This window comes from Pteronotus mesoamericanus, unplaced genomic scaffold (genome assembly GCF_021234165.1).
Source record: "Pteronotus mesoamericanus isolate MK-2021 breed Mesoamerican mustached bat unplaced genomic scaffold, CSHL_Meso_final contig_41, whole genome shotgun sequence".
Lineage (NCBI taxonomy): Eukaryota > Metazoa > Chordata > Mammalia > Chiroptera > Mormoopidae > Pteronotus > Pteronotus mesoamericanus.
Genome location: NW_026555152.1, coordinates 6,199,091 through 6,226,590, shown reverse-complemented (window position 1 = coordinate 6,226,590; position 27,500 = coordinate 6,199,091). Strand labels below are relative to the sequence as shown.

Genomic DNA, 27,500 nt, shown 5'->3' with positions numbered 1-27,500 from the left:
TGAAAAATCTGTGTATAACTTTTGATTCCCCCACTACTTAGTTGACTCTCATATCCACAGGGCATTGGTTCCAGGACCTCCCATTGATATCAAAATCCATTGATGCTAAGTCCCCTGTATAAAATGACATGGATCAACACATACAGTGGGCCCTTCATATTTGCAAATTCCCAGCTGCAGATGGGAAACAGTATAGTAAAATAGTATAGGTATTTGTTGAAAAAAAAGTCTTGTAAGTGGACCCACACAGTTCAAACTCGTGTTGTTCAAGGGTCAACTGTACATTTACAGAATTGTGCAGCCCTCACCCCCCCCTAAATTTACAACATTTTTATTACCTCAGAAAGAAACTCTATCCTCACTAATAGTCAGTCCTCTCCTTGTTTTTATTTTTAAGCCTGGATTCCTAGAGGTCCACATACCTTAGTGGTCAGCCAGTGATTGGAGAGAGATTGTGCTTAAACTCTTTTGTTGTTTGATCTGTGTATGGCTTGCAGAATGCTTTTAATGTTTGGGGAATTTAAAGTTTGACCCACAGTCAGTCAGGGACAACTAGTTCACAAGTACCCTCTCTGGCTCCTCCTGAGCATATGCAGCCTTGTGCACGGACATGAGCTTCTGGACCATCAGGGTTGAGTGTGATCTTAGCAAGGTTTCATTGGTCACCTTTTCCATGGATCTTCCTGTTTCATTTCTGACTGATCTTCTATTTTGTTTTGTCCCTATTAGTATTGTGAGATATTTGCTTTTTCTGATTATTAGCCATGAGAAATTCTGTTGTTTTTGACTGTGCCTTGAGTGTGGTTTTTTATGCTGTGCTCCAAATAATGTCAGCTCCCTCAGGTTGTTTCTGTCTTGACCACCTGCCATGGCTCTGTGGTAGCAGCATGCCCCTCCCAGGGTCAGAGTTATGTGATGTGGAGCTGGGCTAGGGGAGGATGAAAACCGCTAGTCCTCAAGGCCTACCCCAACCACCCTCCAGAACAGAGCTGAAATAACATGGAAGATGGGGAAAGAAGGAGAAACTGCCTTTGGATTAAATGTCAAAGGCCTCCACTTTACCAAGATTGAGTAAATTTTCTTTAATGCATGCTTTTGAATTTTTTTATATACTCTGTTAACAGTTTCCAAGCACTTCAAATGTTTTGACAATTTTGTCAAGTTTTATTACTTCATTTTTTTTGGAGAAGATTTGCCAGTCTCTTCACACAGCAATTTCAGAAAATAAGTAAAATTTAATGACAAAATTTTTTTGAATAATTTTTCATTTTAAAATTTCACGATATTATCTTGGGGTTATTGTTATTTCCATCTTTCAATATATTTTAGTTCAACTGATGAAAACATTTTTTCCTTCTATTATTTCGTGTAAAAAACTCATACCCTTTGAACTGCCTGGGGAAACTCTTGTTTCCACTTTACTAATGTGGGAAATGTTAATAGGACTTCAGTTGTAGCTTAGATTCAAATCCCTTGATGTTAGCTTTTAAAATTTGGATTTAGGCCATGTTATATGTCTAGTTTCAAATGTGAAGATGCTTTGCATATGTACACAGTTAGTTCATAAAATATGGTCTGGGTAAATAACATTGACACTATCTTGGTATACAGGCTTTGTGGAAACTGGTATTTAAATTGTTCAGATAAAGTCAAACTCCAATACTAGCTGCATGATTTACAGTGGAAGAATGGTCTTTTTGTCCACCCATATGCTTTCTACTTCATTATTTGTATAAACTCTGAGTAGCTCTGGTAAGCACCATCAAACCACATTTGCATTGTCACTGTTGGAGTTTGGACTTAGTTCAAAGAACTTTCCCTTTTTGATATGCACAGAACTGGTACCTCTTTTCCCTCTCCTGGATCCTCCTCCTCTCCAAGCTGATCCTAACACTGCTTTGGGTTTCATCCCTTAGGGGTCTTGCTCCAACAAGACATTCCTTCTCTTATCTTCAATAAACGGACTCAGGGCTTCTTGCCTGCCTCCCTCTTTTCACCTGTTTTCCCTTGTCACACTCCCCCCCCCCCCATTTTACCAATACTTTGGAATGTTTCAAAGATACTCACACTTAAATGGGTTGCAGATATTCCTTACAACCATTTCAAATGCCTTCCTCTTTTTTACATCCTTTTTAGTTAGCTGTCTTCTCTCTGTCCTCCAAAACTTGACTAACGTCTCTATTGTTCTGGATGGTCTTCAGTGGACCATGCTTTCCCACTAAAAGAAAATTTCCTGTCCTGTTTCTGCAATGCCCTGTGAACATCTCTTTAACAGATATATACCAATGCCTATTCACATTGAGGGGCATGTTTGCTTCTGTCTACTCTCCTGCCCCACAACCTCCTGTTAGAAGCCAGCTCTTTATTGGAAGGCATTGTATATTAATAGTTTTAATATTCACAGTTGGTTCCATGTAGCAGGTGCTCAATAACTACTTTAACTTGAATCTCTAAAGCTATATGTAAGCCAATAAATTCTTTTGTGAGCATCTATTAGAAAAAACTCAAAATAATAAACTAATAGGAAACAATGGGAACTAACTAAAGCAATACAGATGTTCTGGTTTTCTTCCACAGACACGACCTCGGATAATTTTGGATATAACTTGTTGACATTCATCATCTTGTACAATAACCTTATTCCCATCAGTCTGCTGGTGACTCTTGAGGTTGTGAAATACACTCAAGCCCTTTTTATAAACTGGGTGAGTATCACAGCATAGTCTAAAAGTTGAGCTGTTGCAGAAATGTCAACCACAATTTTCTAATACTCTCTCAGCCTTAGCCTTTTAATTGAATGCCCAGAAAAGGAATATTAGTCAATTTATGATTTCATCTGGAAGGTAAAGGGCCAGAGAACTGGCCAGGGATTTCTGGCAAAGGTGTCCCTGAGCCATTGGTAGCAGTGACTAGTTACCTAACATCTTAGCTTCCTGGTATACAGAATGGGGGCCAGGGAGACCATTGTATGTATCCAAGAGGTTCTTGTGAAGATAAAGTAAGAAGATAGAGACAGAATGCTTAATAGATGCTTGTCTTCTGGTGAGCAGGTATGAAGTGTCTGCAACTGTTGGTGATGCTTTTGAAGTCCAATTAGTGCTTTTGAAAAAGGCCTCTTAGGTGTGCCTATATTAGTGTTTATTATATATCAAAATTCTTGGTGACAGTAATGTGGATTCCGCTGTTTAGAATGAAAGTGGAATTTTTAAGGAGCTACCATTGTCATTAAGCGCTTGACTTCAGCAGTCTGTATGTTCCAGGTGCTTTCATGTACTTTTTATTATTTTTTAATTTTTGTTGGAGTGACATTGCTTAAGAAAATTATGTAGTTTTCAAGTACACAATTCTATTGCACATCATCTCTATATTACATTGTGTGTTCACCACCCAAAGTCAAATCTACTTTTGTCACCAGATATTTGAAAAGGGTAAAGGGGGTCATGTGTGTTTTTATTTAATCTTCATAATAATCCTGTGAGTGAGGTAGTATCTGAGATTAGCAATATGAGTTAATCTAGGTCATGAAATGCTCATCTTGAAACGAAATCTTCTGTATATATCAATGAATACATTTCTCTTTGTATCACAATATTTCCCTACACTAATTGCCACTGTATTTTCATCCCCAAATTTAAAATTAGCATTTATATATTTGTTTTTAATCTAAACAAAGGTTTAATGATATGTACTTTCTAAAGTGCCCCTTCTTCTCACTCTCAGGACACAGATATGTATTATCCTGGAAATGACACTCCTGCTATGGCCAGGACCTCAAACCTCAATGAAGAGCTTGGTCAGGTGAGAGCTTCTTTGGGAACCTCGGTGATGGCAATATGAACGTGAGGTGAGACTAGCGTTAGAGGAACCATGGAGAGATTTTTGCAAAAACACTTCTATGATTGTGGTTTTAATGTTTGAAGAGCTATATAGTATTTGAGAGTGTTATTAAAGATAAATGTTAATCAGTTTTGGATTGCATTTTGAGGCATGGATATATCTTATCACTAAGGAGGTACCTGCAAAAAATTCAGTACTACAATACAGTATAATATTTTTTGGACTCCTAAAATTGCTTGTCAGGAGCAAATTGTAGGAAAAAAAAAATGGTTAAGATACTCAGATATTGCCTAACTCTACAAAACGTGTGGGGACTAATATGAAGGACATGTATCCATCAAATCACTTACGTGTTCCAGTTTTTGTTTCTGAAATATTTCAGGGAGCCAGTGTCTTTTCTACCATCACCCCTGAATCCCAATTACTTTACTAAGTTGTACTTTGCATTATGTTTTCCTCTTATGTTGAAATTACTACAAGGAATAACCTCTGTTGAATACATTGCAATTAAAGATTATAATTTCATTGTATACATCTTATTTAAACCTCCCAACCACCCTATGAGGTGGTTGCTATATATATCAGACTAAATTTGCCTCTTTGAATCTTTTTCCAGTTTTCTAGGTAAAGTTAATTGATCTCTTGCCTATCTTCCCTTAACAGTCTTTCCGACATAAACACAAGAAAATAAAGAGACATGATAGTGATATATTGCCTATTTCTCTCTTGAGATTTTCAAGCCCATTAAGGGTATGCGTGTACCTGAGACAAAGTCTTTGGTTGTTTTGCACAGTGCTCAGGATATCGTTCTCAGGTGCCACTGAACTGGACCTGGAATAATTGAAGGATTGAAAGTGTTCAAGGAGCACTAGTATGAAATTACTCATCCTTATTGGGTATATGGGGAAGTTTGCATAGAGAAGTAATTTTTTAAATTTCTCAATTACATTTGACATTTAATATGATACTAGTTTTTGGTGTACAACATAGTGATTAGACATTTATATAACTTACAAAGTGATCACCCCGTGAAGCTTAGTACTCATTACACCATGCATAGTTATTATAATATTATTGACTAGATCCCCTATGCTGTACTTTACATCCTTGTGAATATTTGGTAACTGCCTATTTATACTTCTTAATTCCGTCATCTTTTTCCGCCCATCCACCCAACCAGTCTCCCATCTGGTGACCGTAAATTTGTTATCTTTATTTCTGTGTTTTTTTGTTTGTTTATTTTATTTTTTAGATTCCATATATTAATAAAATCATATGGCATTTGTTTTTCCCAGTCTCATTTCACTTAGCATACTAGCCCCAGGTCCATCCGTGTTGTCACAAATGGCAAAATACCATTTTTTATGGCTGAGTAATATTCCATTGTATATATGTACCACATCTTCTTTATCCATTTGTCTATTGATGGACACTTGAGTTGCTTCCATATCCTTGCTGTTGTAAGTAATGCTGCATGAACATTGGGGTCCATATATGTTTTCAGGTTAGTTTTGGATTTCTTCAGATAAATATCCAGAATTGGAATGCATGGGGATGTAGTTTTGAATTGGAAATTAAAGGATAAATTAAAATTCAGAAGACAGAGAGATGGCAAATCTTGATAGTTTCTTATAATTTTTTAAATATTTTGATTTAAGTTTTTAATTTTTAAAAGCAAGGCAGGCACTGGCTGGGTGGCTCAGTTGGTTGGAGCATCATCATCACATACAACAAAAGGTTGAAGGTTTGAGTCCCAGTCAGGGCACATACCTAGGTTGTAGATTGGATCTCCTGTTGGAGCACTTACGGGAGGCAACTGATCAATGTTTCTTGCTCACATCAATGTTTTTGTCTCTCTCTTCCTCTGTCTCTAAAATCAATAAACATATCCTTGGGTGAGGATTAAAAAAATAAAAACAAAAATAAAAATAAGAACCATTCAGAAATACTTTATTAGAAAGCTTATTCTACTGAGTTTTTTATCCCTCTAGATTTGCTGCCTATAAAAATATAATTTATAGTTAAAGTATTAATTATCCATAGTATACTAATTGTATATTTCTGTGTAATATTTGACTTTTTAGGAGCATTAATCATTTCTTTTTAAAAAAATCTTTCTTTACTTAAAGGCTCTCTGATTGCTCTAAAAATAAATAAGAAAAAGTACAGAGTAGAATTCATATTATCAATTCCTCTCTTGTACAACAGTAAAAGATGGCTTCCCTTTTGGGGTCCCTGGGGTACATTTGCATCCAGCAAGAGTTATGACTCCTCTTTAGAAAAGTACTGAGAAACTGGAATTTTTACTGGACACAAATCTGTTAATTACTACCCTCTCACCAATCCATAATATAATTTCCCAGAATGTTACACATCTTCTGAGCAAACTCTTTATTCATAGATGTGGAAACTGAGGTCAAGAAGGATGAGGTGACTTTTCTAGAGTCCACATGACTAGTTAGTATTCAGGGTGTGAACTGAACTATCTCCTCCTGAGTTCTTTTCCCTCTTTTCTGTCGCTTTATGCACCTGGGAGGACATAGGTATCACAGCATATGTGCATCCTTTTGCACGTACTTATGTCAAAATGGTTGGCTTGTTGGCCTCCTACAGAAATTTCTTTTTACCTTTGTATATTGAGAGTGTAATGTATTAAATCTCCAAAACTTTTGAATATGGAAAGTTATATAACCTACAGCAGTTCCATGCTGCCTTTATGTAATCTTTATGGTGATAGTTACTCACAAGTGTAGTGTTTGCGGCAAAAGAAAACATCAGCAAAATGAAAAGGGAGCCAACCATATGGGAAAATATATTCGCTAATGATACATCAGATAGAGGTTTGATCTCCAAGATATATAAAGAACTCACTCGACTCCACTCCAAGAAGACAAACGATCCAATCAAAAAATGGGCAAAGGACCTGGGCAGACGCTTTTCCAAGGAGGAGCTACAGAGGGCCCAGAGGCACTTGAAAGGATGCTCAGCATCACTAGCCATCAGAGAAATGCAGATCAATACCACCATGAGGTACCACCTCACACCGGTCAGAATGGCCATCATAAACAGATCCACAAACAACAGGTGCTGGCGAGGCTGTGGAGAAAAGGGAACCCTAGTCCACTGTTGGTGGGAATGCAGACTGGTGCAGCCACTGTGGAAAGCAGTGTGGAATTTCCTCAAAAAGCTGAAAATGGAACTGCCTTTTGATCCGGTGATTCCCCTGCTGGAACTATACCCTAAGAACACCAAAACGCCAATACAAAAGAACCTATGCACCCCAATGTTCATAGCAGCACAATTTACAATAGCCAAGTGTTGGAAGCAGCCTAAATGCCCATCAGTAGATGATTGGATCAAAAAGTGATGGTACATATACACAATGGAATACTACACAGCAGAAAGAAAAAAACTACTAAACTTCGTGACAGCATGGATGGAACTGGAGAGCATTATGCTAAGTGAAATAAGCCAGGGAGCAAAAGACAAATGCCATATGATCTCACCTATAAGCAGAACCTAACCAACAATACAAAGATGCAAGGAAAATAAGACCAGCAACACTGAAATGAAAAGAAATCAACAGAGACAAGAGGGAAGGAGGGAGGAGGGGCAGGGAAAAGGAAGGGAAGGGGAAAGTCAAGGAGCATATAGCAAGGACTTATGGACAAAATCAAAGGGGAAGAGCTGAGGGAGGGAAGGAGGGAGGGGGCAAGGGAAGGTGGTGAGGGGTAGGCAGAGACAAATGTATTTGAAAAAATAAATTAAAATAAAATTAAAAAAAAAAAAAGAAGTGTAGTGTTTGTTCTGTGTTGTTTCAGGATATGCCTTCTTAATCCAGCCAGGAGGCAGAGTCCTAAAATAATATTTTGAGTTTGCCAATGTGTGACCTTGTTGTTTTGGCATATTGGACACTAGGAGAGATCATGGGACTGTCTTGAAGAATGATATGTCTTTGAGATGCCCTCTGGCAGGACTTAGTGCTTAATGCTTATAGATCTAAAATGGCTCCTGGCTGTGACTGAGTCTTCATTGCACATTTTGACACAGTTGGACTCTAGAATTGGTTATGGAAAAGGTTTTTAAGTGGCCTAAGTATTAAAATATATTAATTTAATTATAATGTATAATTATAATTGTATATAATATACATGCAATTATAAAATATATTTTGCTTGGTTGAAGGAAATTTACCTTTTAAAATTTATAAAGATTTTGAAAAACATAGAATGAAGGCTTTATTGTTTTTTGCATTTTATTATATCCTTGATGTATGCATGTTTTTCTTATTTGATTTTAGGTTAAATACCTGTTTTCTGACAAAACTGGAACTCTTACATGCAATATCATGAACTTCAAGAAGTGCAGCATTGCTGGAGTAACCTATGGGTAAGTATGTTTATCAGTTATTGAAAACTTGATTTGTATTTTTCCAACAAAATAAGTTTATTTTTATTTGATTACTCAAATACCTTGACTTTCTGTTGTTTTGAAAGGATACCTGTAACTTTCTGGTGCCAAATCCAAAAATCTTTGTGAAGACTGATGCCAAGAAGGTTACCACATATGTTTTTTTCTAGGAGTTTTATGGTTGCAGGTCCTATGTTCATATCTTTAATCCATTATGAGTTAATTTTTGTGTATGGTGTAAGGTAGGGGTCCAGTTTTATTCTTTTGCACGTGGCTCTCAAATTTGCCAATATCATTTATTGAAGAGACTGTCCTTTCCCTGTTGTTTATTTTTGGCTCTTTTGTCATAAATTAATTGACCATATAGGTGTGTGTGTATTTTGGGGCTTTCTATTCTGTTCCATTGATTTGTGTCTGTTTTTGTGTCAACAACAAACTGTTTTGATTACTACAGCTTTGTGAGATAGTTTGAAATTAGACAGCATGATGCCTTTAGCTTTGTTCTTTTTCAAGATTGCTTTGGCAATTTGGTTCTTTTGTGGTATTAGGATTGTTCTGTATCTGTGAAAAATGCCATTGATAATTTGATAGGGATTGCATGGAACCTGTAGATTGCTTCAGGTAATATGGACATTTTAATAATATAAACTCATAATATATTATTATTATATTTATATTATTATAAATATTATTATTTATTTATAATAATAAATATTATTATAATATTTATAATAATATAAAAAGTCCAATAAGCATGGACTAACTTTCCATTTATTTGTGCCCTCTTCAGTTTCATTCATCAATATCTTATAGTTTTCACTGTGCAGGTGTTTCACCAGCTTGGTTAAATTTACTTCTAGGTATTCTATTTTTTGGATACAATTGTAAGTATGATGTTTACTTAAAATCTCTTTCTGATAGTTCATTATTAATGTATAGAAATGCAACAGATTTTTGTATTTGATTTTGTATTCTGCAGCTTTCCTGAATTTCGTTATTAGTTCTAACAGTGTTTTGGATGGAGTCTTTAGGATATTTGATATTTATCATATGATCTGCAAATAGAGTTTTCCTTCTTCTTTTATGATTTGGATGCTTTTTATTTCTTTTTCTTGCCTAATTGCCCTGGCTAGGACTTCCAGTACTATGTTGAATAAAAGTGGCAAGAGTGGGCATCCTGGTTTGATCCTGATCTTAAAAAAAAATGCTTTCATTTTTTACCACTGAGTATGATGGTAGATGTGGGCTTATCACATATGGCCTTTATTGTGTTGAGGTATGTTCCATCTGTGCCCATTTTGTTGAGACTTTTTAATTATAAATGGATATTTAATTTTGTCAAATCCATTTATTGAGATGGTCATATGATTTTTATGTGTCATTTGTTACTGTGATTTATCCAATTGATTGATTTGCAGATGTTGAACTATCTTGCATCCCTGAAATAAAATTTACTTGTTCATGGTATATGATCCTTTTAATGTATTATCAAAATTTGGTTTGTGAATATTTTATTAAGGATTTTTGTTGAGGACCCATGTTCATCAGAGATATGGGCCATAATTTGTTTTTTCTTGAGGTGTCCTTGTCTGGTTTTGGTATCTGGGCAATGCTGGCCATAACATGAGTTTGGAATTGTTCCCTCCTTTTATATTTATGGAAGAGTTTGGGAGTGATTGGTATTAATTTTTCTTTGACTGTTTGGGAGAACTCACCAGTGAAGCAGTCTGGTCTGGAGATTTTGTTTGTTGAGAGGTTTTTTTGATTACTGATTTAATCTTCTTACTAGTTATAGTCTGCTCAGATTTTCTATTTCTTCATGATTCAGTCCTGGCAGGCTGTTTTATCCATTTTTTATAGAGTTGTTCAATTTGTTAGTGTACAGCTGTTCATGGTAGTCTCTTAGGATCTTTTATGTTTGTGTGTTGTCAATTGTAATATCATCTCTTTCATTTCCGATTTTGAGGTCTTTTTTTTTTTCTTGGTGATTCTAGCAAAAGAATCCATTCTTTTTACATTCTTTGTCCATTCTTTTTATAGAAACCAGCTCTTAGTTTTATTGTCTTTTTAATCTCGTTTATTTATTTCCTCTGACCTCTGTTCTTTCTTTCCTTTTACTAACATGGAGCTTTATTTGTTCTTTTTCTAGTTCTTTGATAGTAAAATTAGATTGTTGAAGATTTTACTTGTTTCTTGATGTGTGGGCATTTATCACTATGAACTTCCCTCTTAGAACTACTTTTGCTGCATACCACAACTTTTGATATGTTTCCATTTTCTTTTGTCTCAAGGTATTTTATTTATTTTTTATTTCTTTTTTGAGCCATTGGTTATTCAGTAGTATGTTGTTTAATCTTCATGTATTTCTGATTTTTCCAGTTTTCTTCTTGTAATTGATTTTTAGTTTCATACCATTATGGTAAAAAAAGATGCTTTATATGGTTTCAGTCTTCTTAAATTTAGTAAGACTAGTTTTGTGGCCTAATGTGTGATCTATTTTAGAGAATGTTCCATGTGTGAATGCCTATCATTTGTTCATAATTTTGTGAGCACTCTATTTCTCTCTCTTTCTGGCAGTCATTTTCCCGAATTGACAAGAGAGCCATCCTCAGATGACTTCTCGTAAGTAAATTGTAGCATGTCTTGATGCTTTAGTGGGAAAGTCTGTGGAACAATTTTATATTGTCATATCTCACCTGAACATTTTGTAGTTAAAAGTTGAATATATGTTATTTCAAAAGAGAACCAGAATAAAATTTAAACATGAATATGATTTTTAAAATCCAGTGATACTACAAAGCTTTAACAAAAAGTAATGAGTCCTTGGTCTAATACTTCCTACTCACTTGCAACTTTTTAGGTAGGATAATGTCTTCAAGGTTGTAGTATACATATTATGTAGCACATATCAGAATTTTATTCCTTTTAAAAGCTGAATAGTGTTTATTTGCATGTATATACCAGATTTTGTTTATCCACTTATCTGTTGATGGGCATTTGGGGTAATTTCATCTGTTGGCTAATGCAAATAATGCTGCTATGAACATTGGTACACAGTGAATCTCTGCTCTCAGTCCTTTGGGTTATATATGTAAATGTGGGATTGCTAGGTCATGTGCTTATTTTATGTCTAACTTCTTGAGAAACCACCAAACGTTTTCAGAGTAGCTATAGCACTTTATATTCCCACCAGTAATGTATAATTTTCCTACATCCTTGAACCACTTGTTAATTAATGAAATGATTTAAAAAAATAATAACCATTCCAATGGGAACCAAGTGGTAACTCATTGTGGTATTGATTTACATTTCCCTTAGGACTGGCGATGTTGTCTGCTCATGTTTTATGATTTATATACTAATAAAACTGATTAGTAGGGCTGTGTGTTGGTGGGAGGAGGGGTTCAGTGTGGTTGATGACTAACTGGCTTCCCTGAGGGATGATTAGCTAGGACATACTATTTTATTAGAGAATCACTGGATGTCATGTCAGTGGGTCTCTTTTGTGAGCTGATCAGTCTTCTCATCAGAACTCTTCCATTTTCTGCCAAGGGCTATATATGGGGCTGCAGTTGTTATGGGCACTGAGTGGAGGCAGAAAGTTGGTGATCATACTATTCAGCATATGAAGTGTGTCTGGAAGAAGTCCAGTCATTTCTAATATAACGAGAATGATTTGCATGACATTGATGTAACCTTGTAGCCAAGGAGAGTGGACTGGAATGCATGTGTGTGAACAGTGATGACTTCGCTGTAGTAGTCAGTGGGGGCAGTAGATGTCATTGAGTGAGCATATGTACTGTGTGGCCATCACATTAAAAAAATGACAGTAGAGCAATGAACCTGCATCAAATTTTGTGGTAAGTTTGAAAACTCTTCCATGGAAACTATTCAGCTATGGGCAACTGATGATTGGCAGCTTCATCATGACAACACACCCAGTCATGCATCACATTTTGTGCTGAGTTTTTTGGCGGAACATCAAATTGCCCAGGTGACTCAGCCCCCCTAAAGCCCAGATTTGGAACCTGTGACTTCTGGCTTTTCCTAAAACTAAAATCACCTTTGAAAAGGGAGAGATTTCAGACCATCGATGAGATACAGGAAAATATGATGGGGCAGCTGATGGTGACTGGGAGAACTGTGTGAGGTCCCAAGGTGCCTACTTTGAAGGGGACTGAGGCATCATTGTCCTATGTACAATATTTCTTGTATTTTGTATCTTCTTCAATAAATGTTTCTATTTTTTCATATTACATGGCTGTGTACCTTCTGGAAAGACCTCATTATATATAGGATTTCTCTTAAAACTCCCATCTTGGGAGGATGCCCTACTTGACTTGCCTGTGTGGCCAGTATTCCTGGGTCCATGGCTAGTCTGTTTTAACCTCTCTAAAGGAAAAACCTTCCATTTATTTCTGGGTGCAGAAGTTTCAGTTGACTGGCTACATGAGAAGAGGGAGGGTTCTTGCAGGCTGACCCTTCCTCAGGTGGATTTTGAGCCTGCCCCATTTGCCACCTTCCCTTGATCTCACAGGTACCTACCTTGTGCTGGTGTTTCCTCTCTTGGGGGCATCAGCTTGCATTTCAGGTGCTTCCCTTTCTAACCCATTGGTTTCTGTTTCCTCAGCTTCACTAAACTCTGATATCTATTCAGAGTTCAGACTGAAATCAGCTGTGCTGTCCTCTCTTCTTCCATTATCTTTGTTTTGAAGAAAGGATTTGAGGAAGGAGTGGAGATACATGCATGCAATTAAGACATCACATTTCCTTCAGTGGGGTGGGACACAGCTGTAATATCAGGTTTCCCTTCTCATAATTATTTGCCTCCTTCTTTCTCCCATATCTGAGTCCTGGCCACAAATTGTTGCATAGACACCATTCCTTGTATTTTTACTGCATTGAGCAGGCACTCTTACAAGTTTTTCCTGGTAGAAGTTTTACAGAGACCAACTAAAATGACAAAGTCAGGCACTGATCCTTGCCTTTGTTTCTTTTCCTTGTAGCTATGTTGTTGTTTATAAAAACTTATAAAATATGTTATAGTAAGATAAAAGATGTCCTGTCTTGAGGTTTGGAATAATATATGACATTCCAAATCTTTAAGAATTTAGGTGTGATCCTTCTTGGAGAACAGAGTCTTACTGGCTTTGAATTATCTTAAAGTTTGAACTAAATAAATGTTTTCTTTTCTCTTTTACAGCCGGATGCCTTGTCCCCCTAGTGATTCTTGTGACTTTGATGATCCCAGGCTCTTGAAGAACATGGAGGATCATCATGTAAGGCCAACATTTTCCCTCTAGGATATTAAACAGCTTATGGTGCATTTATATTTATGTATATGGGTAGTGCTTTGTGGTTAACACTTTTTATAAGTTAATGTAAAGCTGAATTAAATATGTGGTAAAGTTATAAAGCAACATATCAAGATTAAGACAAGCCTTACTGTAGAATTCTCTAATATGTCATATTTCTGTTGCTTATAAATAAGACTTCTACAGTACTATTTCATCATAGTTGAGAATCCACGAGCTCATATTTTGAAAAGTAATTGTAATGTCGTTTGACTAGGATAATTGAGAAACCAAAGTAAACTATACTAACATGTAGCAGTTGTAGCATCCTACTCTGTGCCAAACATTTGACATGTGTTTCCTTTGGCATCTGAGTCACCCCAGAGAGTTAATAATAAGCTTAATAGAGAGATTGGCTTGGCTCAGAGTTACCCAGAAAACAAATGTAGAAATGAGATTCATAGCTTAAGTGTTTGAATCTGAACTATGACGTCACACTATTTCAACTATTGTAACAAACCAGAATTACCTGCACCATCACATATGTTTACTTTGAAAGGATACTCTGAGCAATAGCAACTTAGAAAAGTATTCAATGATCAAAGCATTTCACAACCAGTTTAGTTGGTACAAATTAGATCTAATATTATTAATTTCTTCCTGAATAAAATTTCAGTTTTAAAATTAGGTAAACTTGAGCAAAATTAAAACTTCATTTTTCCAAAATTTTGATAAGACATATATTTAAAACTTTCTTTGAATATTCAGCAAGGAAATTTCTTCTGTTCTGTTACAGTTAGCGTCCATTTGTTAATGCTGAAATCTTCCCAGCAGTGGTTCTTAAATGTGAGTGTGTAAGGCACCACCATCCATAAGCTGGGATGCAGATGTTCTGCCTCTGCCCCTGTGATGCTAGTGACGTGGTCCCAGACTGCAGAGGGGACGCTGCCAAAGCCCATGCTCTGCGGCACAGTCATTGATGTGATCCTTTCTTGGAGTTTGATTTTAGAAGTGTATCCAGCTTCTAGGCTAGAGGTTCTACATGCAGAATAATGAGGTTTTCAGAAGAAGCTTCTTGGAGGAGCATAGTTTTAATCAAAGGATGTCAAAGAAGCAGGTGCACTGTGGGGAATTCCTTTCTGAAAGTGGACTCAGGTGTTCTTGAATTGTGTTTGGGTTGAAGGTAGTAACAGAGGTGGACGACTGAATGTGTCTGTTCAAGTTGGGATGGTGAATGGAAAAAGAGAAAGTGACAGGGTAGCAGAGAGGCTTAGGAAACTGCTTTTAGTCTAGTTTCATAGAGTTTGTTTTCCTAGCGTAAGTCAACATGTGAAAACAGCGAGGAAGCGAGATGAACGTAGTGTACTGAATAGTGTGGAATCGCAGTGTTGGCTTTGGGGTAGCAGCAACTGTTGGATCCTTATTTGAATGAGAGACTTTTATTTACTTATTCATTTGGCAAACAAGTTAAAGTCCTAATTTTTATACCAATCACTTTGCTAGGTACTAGGGGAGGAAATAAATTTATAAAAAATGCTCAAGGGACTTACATTAATTGGGGAATCAGATATAAAATCATTAAGAGCCATAGTACACTTTTGCATAAATGGGATAGGTATGATGTGACTCCCTGGGAAAGTGATTTTGTTTTGTGTAGACAGAGGAGTTTGATCTCTTCGGTGGGTGTTATGGCTGTCATAACCGGAAATGTGAGCAATGTAGCCACTCGTACTGGGTGGTGTTTGCACGGACCTAAATGTGGGCTGGCATAGAAGCCCAGGGGCCAGGGGCGAATCTTTATTTGAAGCAGAGATCCTTGGGAGATCTCTTGTACCTGCTGTTGTGATCTCAGTGTTTGAAATCTTGAAATACTTAGCTCAGTTAATTTATGTACACATACAGATACTTTCTCTGAAGCTGAACCCATATTTGCATGTCCTGGGTTTCTAGGGGTTTCTGATTATCGATCACATGTTTTTTAGCCTCTCTTCTCTTGACATTTGAGTGGAGACCCAGCATGGATAAGGATCTTCTAATGAGCATTTCTTGTCCTGTGGTCGATGGCATGCGTTTTAGGAGGAAACCCCACTCTTAAAGACTTAATGAACTTCTTTTTTCTTCCTTGCTTTACTCTTCACCTTTGACTCTCCCGAGCCAAATTTTCCTTTCTAGTGGGAAGGCCAGCAAGAGCAGGGGCAGCTGTCGCCCTTGTAAAGGGGAACCCTGACCTGGGGAGATTATCACAAGCATTGATGAAAACATGGGGACTTTTAAAGGATATTTTAATAATCTGGATACTCAGAGTTCATTGAGTGCTTAATGAGGCCATGAATTGAGGAATTTATTTTCTATTTTTTAGTAAAATCCTACTTGCCTATATTTAACATTTTCTAAAGCTTTCCAGGGTTCTTGAATCCTTCTGAGGTGTTCATCTTGGCTACTGCATTAATTAAGCCCTTTGACCTTTAACATCTAGCTCCACTGTAAGTGATGAAGACTATAGGCTCCAATATTTCTCTTTGGAAAGGTGTGGGATTGAATTAAATGAACCCAATGGCTATTTTAAAATGTTTTTTAAATTTTATTTTTAATTGCAGTTTATATTCAATATTATTTTGCATTAGTTTTAGGTGTACAGTAGAGTCCATTAGATCACTTAGTTATCTTGCCAAAATATGGTTGAAGTGAGGAAAGAAGCATTTTAGGATTTTAGCCTATGGATATCCCATATTCTTATCTAAGTTCTCTTGGGACCATTGACTAAAATTATAGCATTTGAACCAAGAACCTTTACTTTCCTCCCAAGGGAGTACTTCCATCTGCTGCAGAATATCTGTTTTTCCTGGGTCATCATTTCTGATTTTCTGGGTTCTTCAGGAGTGTTTTTTTAAGCTTTGTGTGGGCTGATAGCCAAAATAGAATTTGCCTCTTAGAGGATGAATTCTAGGAACAATTCACGTAGTCCCTTAATTACATCACTGACCAGTGACTTTAAATTTGTGGGATAATTTTCCAACATATTTTGAATCATTATGCCTTGAGCTTGGGTTTTCAGGAAGAAATTATTTTTATATGTGTATTATTCATGTACTTTATGCCTGTGAATTGGAATGCAGGACAATTTTTGACACATATAGTCTTCTGCTCTTTTTTACATTCATCAAATAAATTGATCATACTCATTTTTGAATACATAAAGCATTTTGCACAGATTAAAATCTGTTAACTGAGGGACAGGTATTGTATGATTATAATTATATGAGGTACCTAGAATAGAAACAGAGAAGAATAGAGATTACTAGGGGTTAAGGGGAAGGGAGAATGGGAGTTATTGTTTGATAGGTACAGTGTTTGTTGGGAAGATGAAGAGGTTTTGGAAATACATAGTGGAGATGGATGCACAGCAGTGTGAATGTATTCAATGCCACTGAATTGTATGCTGAGAGATAGCTAAAGTGTCAAATATTATATGCGTATTTTCCCATAATTTCTTTCAACTTGTAAAATGATGTATACACACGTACATATATACATGCCTGCATAAATTCTCCAACACTCAGTTCTTTGAAGCTGTAAATCCTTTTTATTCATGGAAGTTAGTGGAAAAAGTTTATTTTCAAACATGGAGCACTTGTCTAAATATATTACATATACCTTATCCATATGCTTCAAATTAAGATTGTCTCTCTCCCTTCATTTATTATAGAATGTCAGGTTAAGTAGGGAACCAAAGGTAAATTAATTTTGTCTTGGGGATATTTTTTGACCTTTAAGAATTTTTTCTGGCCTTCCACTCAAGGTGGAAACTTAATTTGAGTATCTTTGCGACTTTTCTTTATAATGCTCAGAAAATGTTTTGCTATTAAGTTTATTTATTTGCTATTAAATCTAAGCCTCTTTTGTGTTGTTCCCTTTTGGGAAAGGTGACATGCAGGACGAGATAGCCAGCTCTGTGATGCAGAAGGTAATTTTGAAGTGAAATTCTGAAATTAAAGTGCTTTTGGATGAAAGCCACTTTTGTGGTGTAGGCCTTGGAGAACTCGTAAATTCTCTAATTGAGAGATTTCATTGAACTATAATTTAATGTTCATTCCCTCTTCCTGAAGGCTGATAAGAAGTAGCTGTGTGAACAGTGTGATCTGTTTCCGTACAATTGCTCTCAAATGACATTCAGGTCAGGGGAGAAACTAAAAGTGTTAAAAATGTTAGTCACTATTTGTTGGTGACTAAACAAACAAACAGAGAAAAAGGAGAAGGAGAAGGGAAGAAGGAGAAGAAAAGAAAACTCCATAAAAAAATAGCAAACACAAAATTGTTGCCTGAATGTGAAAATACAAATCTATCTCAAATTTATGGTTGGCTTCCTGTTTAAAAGTGAAACATTAAAGAATTAAAGATAGTGATTTTAAAATAACCTCAGGACAAGGAAACCTGGGGTCACCCCTGTCTTCGAATATTATTCTGAAAGTGCTAGACTATGCAGACAGGTGAGAGCTAAACACGTGTGTATATTGGAAAAGAAAAGGGAAAAGTAATCATTTGTGGACAATATTATTGTCTGCCTTGAAAACCTATGAGAGTCAACTCCACCTTGGAGAGTAAGAGTTTAGTTACAATTGAATATTGAATTAATTATAAAATTACATGTTTTTACTTAGATAGGAACAGCAAACTCTTGTAAAATACAATGGAAATAAGATTACATTAATAATGTAAAAAGCAATAGTGTAGTGCCTCACACATAGTAGGCTTGCAGATTTTTTTAATGAATAAAAAGTAATAATTAATATTAATCTGTTAATAATAAGTTAATGAATAAAATATGCCAGGACCACATTTAGAAGCTTTAGAATCCTTTAATAAATAGAAATACATACAGTATTTTTGGGAGGGTGGACAGTACTAAGATGTCATTTCTTCACTAATTGTATAGATACAGTCAAATCCCAATGAAAAAATGTAAGGATTTTGTGTGTAGGGTAGGGAGGACAAAGAAATGCATTTAAATACATATCTATGACAATTCTGGTTTTGTTTTTTAGAACACATAATAGGCCAGGGGGCGCACTGCATTATAGGTTGTAAGAGATTATGAAATTAGAGAGCAGACTTGAGGTAGAACAAACGTCAGTGCGGTGGCGTAGAAGGCCCAGGGGCTTGGTGGGTGCTGAATCCGTCCTTGATACTGTGGTCTGACGTAGATTTGAGTGCCGTCTGTGTGCTTGGCCTGGGCATACGTTCGGGAGCAAGGCAGACAACCTGCTCCCTCTCCTGGCTCTTACAGAAGTGGGCAGCGGGGTGCTGGCAGTCTCCTAGGAGGGGGCGCTGGCTTCCTCTTTGTTCTCACCTGACTGACTACATGGGAAAGTGGGTCAGGAACAATGCTGCAAAAGAGGGGTGACGACAGCCTTCTCTGATGTACTGACTGTTAAACTGAAACTCGGAGGGTGACTAAGTAGAAGAATTGGCCAAACACCTGTCAGGGGCAGTGACGGCACAGAAGGAAGGAGGAACCTCGCTGGGAGACCTGCAGACGCAAGTGGCTGGTAGAGAATGCCAGTGGCAGGAAGAGGGTTACGTGATGAGCAGGTGCCAGATGATGGCAAACCTGAAGTCCACATGACAGCTTTCAACCTCTGTTCTAAAGGGAGCAGGAAGCCATTACAGGGGTTTAGGCAGGAGATGACCCGACCCTAACTCTGATGTATGTCAGTGGTGTTAGACTAGATGGATTAACCTGGTGTCCTGTTTGTAGCCCACAGCTCCTTGCATACAGGAGTTCCTCACCCTTCTGGCTGTGTGCCACACCGTTGTTCCTGAGAAGGATGGAGATAACATCATCTACCAGGCTTCCTCCCCAGGTGAGGCCTCTTGGCCGATGTGCCCTGCTGTCTCCTTCTCTGGAGACTTGGGTGTTTGCAGTTCCTTGTGGGAGATGTGATGGTGTAGCCTACCCTACAGAGACCCCACTATTTGCCTCCTGCCTCACACATTTTACAGGCTAAGGCTGTTTGCATTAAGACCATAGAAAGCTGGTGCTGGGTTCTACTGACTTTAGCCACACTTCGACAGTAGGAGGAGGCCCCAGGCCATCTTGCATTTCCTAGCAGAAATCACATGCTAGACAGAGCTCTCAGGAGGGAGTGTGGTTGGCTTCCTGGCTCCCCAGTACCCCTCACGGATTTTCCAACTGCTGGTGGAGCGGTGCCCTGGAGCACGAACGCTACCCACTCCTGGTGCTCTGTGAACCCGCAGTGCTGGGACGACGGCCTCACTCAGAGAAGACGTTTAGTCAGAAAGTCTTGGGCATATCATTCAAGTTCATTAGAGAATGTGGCTCTGATTGAGAATAGTAGGTATGTAACCACTGTTGTCCCCATGAATTAGTTTTAGTTCTGAGTCTTCCTGTCTAACAGAAGTGATTCTGTCTGCTCATGGTGGGAGGGAGAGTGAGTGGGTAGCTTCTGCCCCGTGAGTGCACATGAGGCCAAGCCTCTTACGCTGGTGTGGGTTTTGATAATTTGAAAAATAATACTTGCTAAGCAGAATTCTGGCATTACCAGCGCTTAGCCAATGTTTCATTAACTCTTGATTGACAGATGAAGCTGCTTTGGTTAAAGGCGCTAAAAAGCTGGGCTTCGTGTTCACAGCCAGGACACCCTACTCAGTCATCATTGAAGCCGTGAGTGACATGCCTGGGCACCTCCCCACCTTGTAGATTGCCTGCTTTTTTGAAGGCGGTGTATTTGAAATAGGATGTCTATTATAAATATGATAGTTAAATGTCTATTTTTCTTTTCTGTGAGAATCTAGTCCTGTTGAAAAACCGAGGATGTTATGTGACTACATTAGCTCATTAACATTGTTTTTGCCATTGCACTAATTTTTCTCTTTTAATGATGCTTCCCCATGAGTCAAAACCTAGATGTGAAATTGTTTGTAGTAAAGAAGTAAGGAGGCCTCCTCTTTGTTCTGTAGCACTTGGGAAAGCAGCTGCAGACCCACCTGCTGCGGGGGCAGCTTCCGCGGCTCCTGCCTGCAGCCTTGGGGCCGGTGCTGGGCTGTGCCTGCACAGCGAGGCCCTTGCTCCGCTGGCTTCATTCTCCTTGGCTGGGAGTGAAGAAATTGACTCTTAGGGGCTTTTTTATAGACAAGAGTTTTTATTTTTCCTTGAGCCAAGGGGTTTATGTAGTTTCCCTCCCAAGAAGCCTGAGGGAGAAATTTGATGGTAGGAACAAATTTCAATCAAGAATAAGATTACACAGTGACCCTTTGAGATGGGCGACAGGGGTAGCTGATGGTGAGGACTGGCCAGGCGCTGGCAGGTTTTCACGAGGACCAGTCAGAGGGGGTGCGTTTTACTCTGGTCTGGGTTGATGAGGGCCTGGAGGTAGTCGCTGCCTTCTCTCTCCTCTGCCTTTCTCCACCCCTCAATTTGGGGCCAACTCTTGGATTATAACAGTTTGGGGCTCTGTTTACCCTTAAATCCCGAGACCTGTTTAATGCATTTGGAATTTACTTCTAACTTACATAATAACTTGATATTGTTCCTGATGTAGCAGTAGTCCATTTTTTCTTACATGAAAAACCCATAAAATACTATACCTTATACAGAGTACCCATTTCTTGATATTTTCAGTTTTTTTGCTTACAGAGCACAGACATCAGCTATATTTGTTTTTACTTAATTTCATACACACAGAAGGAATTTAGCTTAGGGAAGTGTGAAATCATTAAAGTGAAACAAAGTCCTTACCAAATGCGGAGTTTTTCTCACGAAAGTGTTTCATAGCTGTAGTCTTCTTCCCCTTCATTTTTGAGGAGACTTGTATTTAGACCTTCGTGTAGGATGTTCGGTCGTGCGCTCTGCCGTGTGGGCGTTTGTGTGTGGACTAGCCCGGCTCGGTGGGGAGGCGAGAAGGGGAAGCCTGCCTCTGCTCCGCTCACGCTGCCAGACAAATAAGGGGGTCTGGAGAGCCAGCTGACGGCATCACTGTGTTAGATGCTGATGCAAAGCCAATCGATACTCCTTGGCCATTTTATTAAGCTATTAAGGCCGTATTTCTGAGAGTAAAAAAGATTACCTGAGTAAGATTTATAAGTAATAATAATTTTTACAATGCTATTTAACCATTAATACTGAGATATTACCAAACCACGAATTCTCAGGTTGGTTAACAGCTATTCACAGGACATGGCCTCACCGATCATCTTAGCAGCCCACGGCAGGGGCTGATGTCGCCGAGTGCACGGAGGGCCCCTGGCAGTCACAGTGCTAGTGCTGAGGGGGCTTACCGTGGACCCGACAAAGTTGGGACAGGCCAAGGTTCCCGTGTGCCAGTCCTCTACTTGGTAATTTGCATGTTACTTCATTATTTTCTCTCCAACCTAGGGGACAGGTGCTGTCACCACTTCTATGAAAGTCACACATTTAGTGGAGAAATTGAACTCCAATCTGTTGAACTGCAAAGCCCGTATTCTTTTCACTGTGATGTATAGGGGAAATAGAGACAAAATTTAATTAAAAAGTTTGAAAATGGCACATACATAGTCTGGAATATTCTGGGAAAAAGTGAGAGTATTGAGGTTCTAACTTTGAAGAACCTGAAGCAAGGACATTTGATTAATTGCCTTAAAATCTGATGCTGATTCATAATTCCTTATTTCTAAATCTAAAATCCAAGAAGCTTTAAATTCCAAAAGTTTTTTCCTAAATTTAGGACATAGGCATTTGGCAGCTAAATCTAACCAGAGCTGACACGAGGCTACTTACGGTCTTTATGAATCTCAGTGTGAATAGTCATATATTTTGCTGAACAAAATTGATGTGTGGTGTTATAGGATGTTACCCTGGGGATGTTATGGCGTATGCATACAGTTCTATAAAATGTGTTAAATTCTGAATTCAGAAGTGTAACTGGCTCCAAGGTTTCAGATGAGCCTGTCTAGCTTGTGTCTTTTATTTTCATGTCTTGCAAGTGGCTATGCAGCCAAACTAACTGGAGAAAAATGAGACGGTCCTACCAGAAGGGGGAGCTATGACCCCACTAAATTGACTTGTAGGAAAAATTACCGGTTGAAAAAGTTTTTGCAGGGTAGACAGAGGACAGAGAAGTGAATGAGAGGGTTGGGGAGGGAGGGGGAGGTGTGTGTGTGTGGAGACGTTTACAACTGAGGAAACAGTTGTTTTGAGATTTTATAACTTTGTATCTCAGGTAAGAGCATGTTTTTCTTTCTTCAGATGGGACAGGAACAGACATTCGGAATCCTTAATGTCCTGGAATTTTCTAGGTATGTTTCTCTTTCATGAACTTGAGATTAAAAAACAAACAAACTATATATATATATACACACATATATATATGTATATATATATAATTTCATCACAGTATTTGCATGATGATATGATTAAATATAATACTTAAGTATTAAATATAGTAAATTTATTTCCACAAGCCCTCTTCTCTCAAATTTGTGACTTTCATTAGAGAAACGAAGTAGGTAAATTTTCTTTCTTTCTTTTTTTTTTCTCCTGACTCAAATGTTATACTTCCATATCCTTCTTTTTCTTTAGATTTCCAGAACCTGGTGTTCTTGTCAGTAACCACAGACACATCTGCATGGTTTAGAGTATGTAATGAGGACATTATTTCCATTCGTTGTCACAGGTCCATCTGAGTACCCCCATGGGGATCTGGGAAACGTCCCACTACAGGCTTGGTCTGGACACAGAAGTTCCCCTGTGTGTGTTCGGGTTCAGTCTTTGCCAGTGTAATTTAACTTAAGACCTGGAACCACTTGTTGGATTGTTTGTTTCCCTAGATCATTCATGGTTTGTTGTAAATATATCTTAATTTTTGGTTTTCCCCTCCTCCTTAACGTTGAACTGTTCATACTAGAGCAAGGTTCTCTTTTTATCTCCAAAATACCTTTTCCTATTATTAAAATTAGGTGGATTTTTCAATAACCTTTGTTAAATCATTCACAAATTGTTTGCTGTCTCTGCTTTATAAGCTATTTGAAAAAGATAATTTTTTTACCCTCTTTTAGGAAATGCTTTCTAGCCCTACTCTTTAGTTTTAGGACCACAAAACTGAACTTTGGTGGGTCAGGAGGCCTTAGGGTTAGGCATTCAATGGGAGAGAGAGATGGTTGATAACAGTAGTAGTTTACGCAGGGGACAAGTTTGTTTGTGGAGGTGCGGGGCATACTAAACATCTCTCCAGACTTTTTGTGCCCCATCTCTTGTTAAAGTCCTAGAAATAGCGTGCTTTTATGTGGCTGCATTAACTGGGGCCAGCAGTTACTGAAGGGATGAGGAGAAGAAAGGGGAGTTAGATAAAAACAGGTGAATATGGATGGAGATATGAGGACATATTAAAAAAACCTAGGGGAGAATAAGAGGGAACAGAAAATCATTTGTGGTCATGAAACAGAGCCATTATGGGTTCTATTCCTCTGGGTTCTATTGCTTGCCACTGAAAAACTGTGACTCCCGATGCCGGAGTCTTATGAAAAGGAAAAGAACTATTTATTTATAATTTAGATTTAGAATAATGACAGAATTCTGCTATTAAATCCCACTCCCTTTAGAAACAAAGAAAAAAATACTCATAATCACACAGTGCTTCCTCCCCTTGCCAAACCAGGCCAGTCAGAGGTGCCGTCTCTCAGGAAAACAAATAGAAGTCTATAGTTTAGCATTCCGCTGGTCTCAGTTCAGCATCCCTGGCTTCCCCCAGTAATCCAAGCTCAGCTAGGCTCCTGCTCCTAATCCAAAACCGTATGGCTCCTCCTCATGGTGGGCCGGTGGGGGTCCTTCTGCATCCTTTCAAACCCTGTGGCCAAGACAGGCTTCTCTGCCCCCCAGCCACATGGTCAAGGGAGAACACAGCTGCCCCACACTTGGGTTTAAATCCTGGCATGGATCTTCCTCTGTAACCCCATTTCCGACTCCTTTCACGAAGGTTTATACCTGCCAGCACTCTGGTTTCTTCTGCCTTTCTCAGCTGCATTGTTTGTCGGGGCAAGCTTCTCCCCATGACGTAGGAACTGCCTCCCCGTGTCTCCTGCAGGGGCAGTCGCTGGGCACTGCCTCTGGGCTGCGTCATGGGTTAGAGTCATGCCCATCTCTTTGGCTCTGAGAGGCAGGCACAGGCTGTTAGCATTAGTAAAACACCGGCCAAGTTCTTCAGGTGTGCAAAGTAACTCTCGATGGCCCTGCCCTGCTTCTCCTTCCCCCAAGCGAGGTTAATGGGGATTTTCCCTGTTTTGGGGGACCTCAAGCTCAGCACCCTGTTACAGTTACAGTTGTGGTTCTATTTCATTTTAGTTAACTCATCTTTTTCCAGATGCTACTCAATCACGTCTTTGAAATAGTTGGTGGCAGGCAACCTTGCTTTACACAGAAACTGAAATGTGGGGGTGCATAGCTTTGCTCAAGAGCACCTGGCTACAAGGTAGCGGAGAGGAGAATTCAAACCCAGGTCAGAGAGAGTGCTGTGGTTTAGGGTGCGGAAATTTGTACCAAGCTAGAGAGATAATGTCCTCTTTGTCTTAGGAGCTTACAGTCCATTGCAGGTCACCTTATTGAAAGGCTGGGAGTCAGGAGCCCACCGTGGGTGGGATGTGTTTCAGAAGGATGAAATGTTGTCCGCAAAGGCTTGGGGCTAAAGGATTAGGGAAGGAGAACTGTGAGTATCTGGGTGAGATCGAAACCCGGTGTATTGCGTGACAGGTTAGAGGGGGTTGAGGGGAGGCTGCAGAGCTGGCTGCAGATCAGCAGGGAGAGGAGTCTAGGCAGTGGAGAGCCATTGAAGGTGAGTGAGTGAGGATGGGTCAGGATGAAAGGTGAATTAGGAATTGTCCGTGTTGGAGTGGGGAGAGGAGTGAGAGAGTGTACCTTAGTGCTCAGGTAGGGGTGTTCTGTGAGTTGGTAATTTTTTTTACTCCTGTAAAAAGACGACACAATGAGGAACTTTTGAGTTACATGGGGGATGTAGTGAAGCTTCTCTACTTTACTCTTACTGGGCAGGTTACTTAATATTTTTGAGCTGCAAAATAAAGAGAAGTACTTTTACAGAACATTGTCAGAAGGGCTCAAATTCTCTGTTTCTGTGCCTTCTACTATAAATAGCTATACTAGTGAGTTCTTATGGCAGGGAAAGGAATAGGTTTATGGCCCTTATATGTAAATAAGAGAATAGGAAATATACAATTAAAGCCTGATTTTGAGGAAAAAAGGTAGCGATAAATGGAGCATTGTCATTTTGGGCGCACCTTTTAATTTGTTTGGTGTTTAATCATAGTTCATAGGTCCTATAAAACAGACCAATGAGAACTTTCCTTTTCTTTTTTCACTTCTACAGTGACAGAAAAAGAATGTCTGTAATTGTTCGAACTCCTTCAGGACAACTCCGACTCTATTGTAAAGGGGCTGTAAGTACTAAATTTTGCGCAGCAGGGAGTTCCTGGCAGCTGCTTTGTTAATCTGTTGCTTTTCCTAAATGCTCTCCTTGTCACACTGGTGGTTTGCCCAAGGCCAAAAACTTGCAGGTCAGCCATCAAGTTAATTTAGTAGTGAAAAGGCCACTGAAGGCCAACTTGCAGGTCAGCCAACAAGTTAACTTAGTAGTAAAAAGGCCACTGAAGGCCAACTTGCAGGTCAGCCATCAAGTTCATGTAGTAGTGAAGAAGCCACTGGAGGTAGTGGTGGTGCAAATCAGGGTGGCAAAGAGAGTCAGCAAAGAGAGCTGTTGCTTAGAGTCAACAGCTGGTTTCAGAGACAGGAACTTGCTGTGTGGTAGAAAATTCTGGGAGTGTGAATTCTGACTCTAGTTTTACACTATTGTGTGGTGACTTTGGGAAGATAAAGTAATTTGTTAATAATCTTTTTATACACAGGGTGGGGCAAAAGTAGGTTTACCTTTGTTCGTATAAAAAAAGACACAGAGGTCATGATTATTGCAATAGATTTATTAACTCTACTTGTGTACTAACAATTATAAAGTTATTTTTGTCCCACTCTGTATAATTATATATGTGAAGATTGAGTATGTGTCTATATGTTTATATATATGATTGATGTTTCTTACATCGATGTCTCTCCCTCTCACACACACTTTCTCTCTCCCCACCCACCTCTCTCTCTAAAGTCTATAAAAACATATCCTTGGGTGAGGATTAAAAAAAATCTAAATGTGTTATCTTTAAGGAAAGATGTTATTGTGTTTGAACCTGACTGCAAAACTGTATCCTGTTAAATTATGATCCTTTGTGTTGAGGGAAAGAATTATTAAGCTCATTTTATATGAAGTTGAAAACCTTATTAATCTTTACCAGTCACGGGGAGAAGTTTTGTCTTATGTGAGTACACTGTCACTAGAGCTTTTTTAAAAAATGAGTAATGCATGTGAATTCCGAAGGCTTTTTATCTGGACCCGTTAAAGAATTCTATATTTATAGTAACAACTGAAATCAAGGTCACCTAGGTTATGTTCTCACATGATATGCTCTTTAAACTCTTTGTTTGTTTATTCTCCATTGTGTGCTAAGTACCACAGCAAATACAGACGGGGCAATATTGGTGGCACAGAGGAAGGCTGTAATGATAAATAGTATAAATATGGAAGTGCTGCAGTGGTGGATTTTATTTTTATAGGACTTAATTCTCTTCAACCTGACCTCCAAAACAAAATTAGATTTTTTTAAAATAAAATTATGACCTAAAACTGTACAGTTTAAAACAGTTTTGATGGATCATCAGTGTCATCCAGTCCCGCAGCCCTGCTTGTCCATCATGGAAATTGTCAGAGGGTGATGAGCTATTTCACATCCAAGTGTTTCTCAGCTGAACTGGTTCAATGAGTGGTAGGTTGTGCCCTGACTGGTTAGGAGCTTCTGCGGAGTTAAGAAGCAAGAGTGTACTTGAACAATTAGGACCCATGTTTTACCCTTCCC

At 38.5% G+C, this 27,500-nt stretch overlaps 1 protein-coding gene across 1 annotated transcript in view; it reads left to right on the top strand.

The window, feature by feature from the left end:
* ATP8A2 (ATPase phospholipid transporting 8A2) overlaps positions 1-27,500 on the top strand; it is a 523,880-nt gene that overhangs the window by 83,124 nt on the left and 413,256 nt on the right. Inside the window, exons 11-19 of the mRNA XM_054577153.1 lie at positions 2,578-2,705; positions 3,721-3,798; positions 8,138-8,226; positions 10,825-10,869; positions 13,451-13,526; positions 19,297-19,402; positions 20,141-20,223; positions 22,783-22,832; positions 25,910-25,979. Of these exons, the coding sequence (XP_054433128.1) occupies positions 2,578-2,705; positions 3,721-3,798; positions 8,138-8,226; positions 10,825-10,869; positions 13,451-13,526; positions 19,297-19,402; positions 20,141-20,223; positions 22,783-22,832; positions 25,910-25,979 (725 nt within the window). The remainder of the gene's footprint in view (positions 1-2,577; positions 2,706-3,720; positions 3,799-8,137; positions 8,227-10,824; positions 10,870-13,450; positions 13,527-19,296; positions 19,403-20,140; positions 20,224-22,782; positions 22,833-25,909; positions 25,980-27,500) is intronic.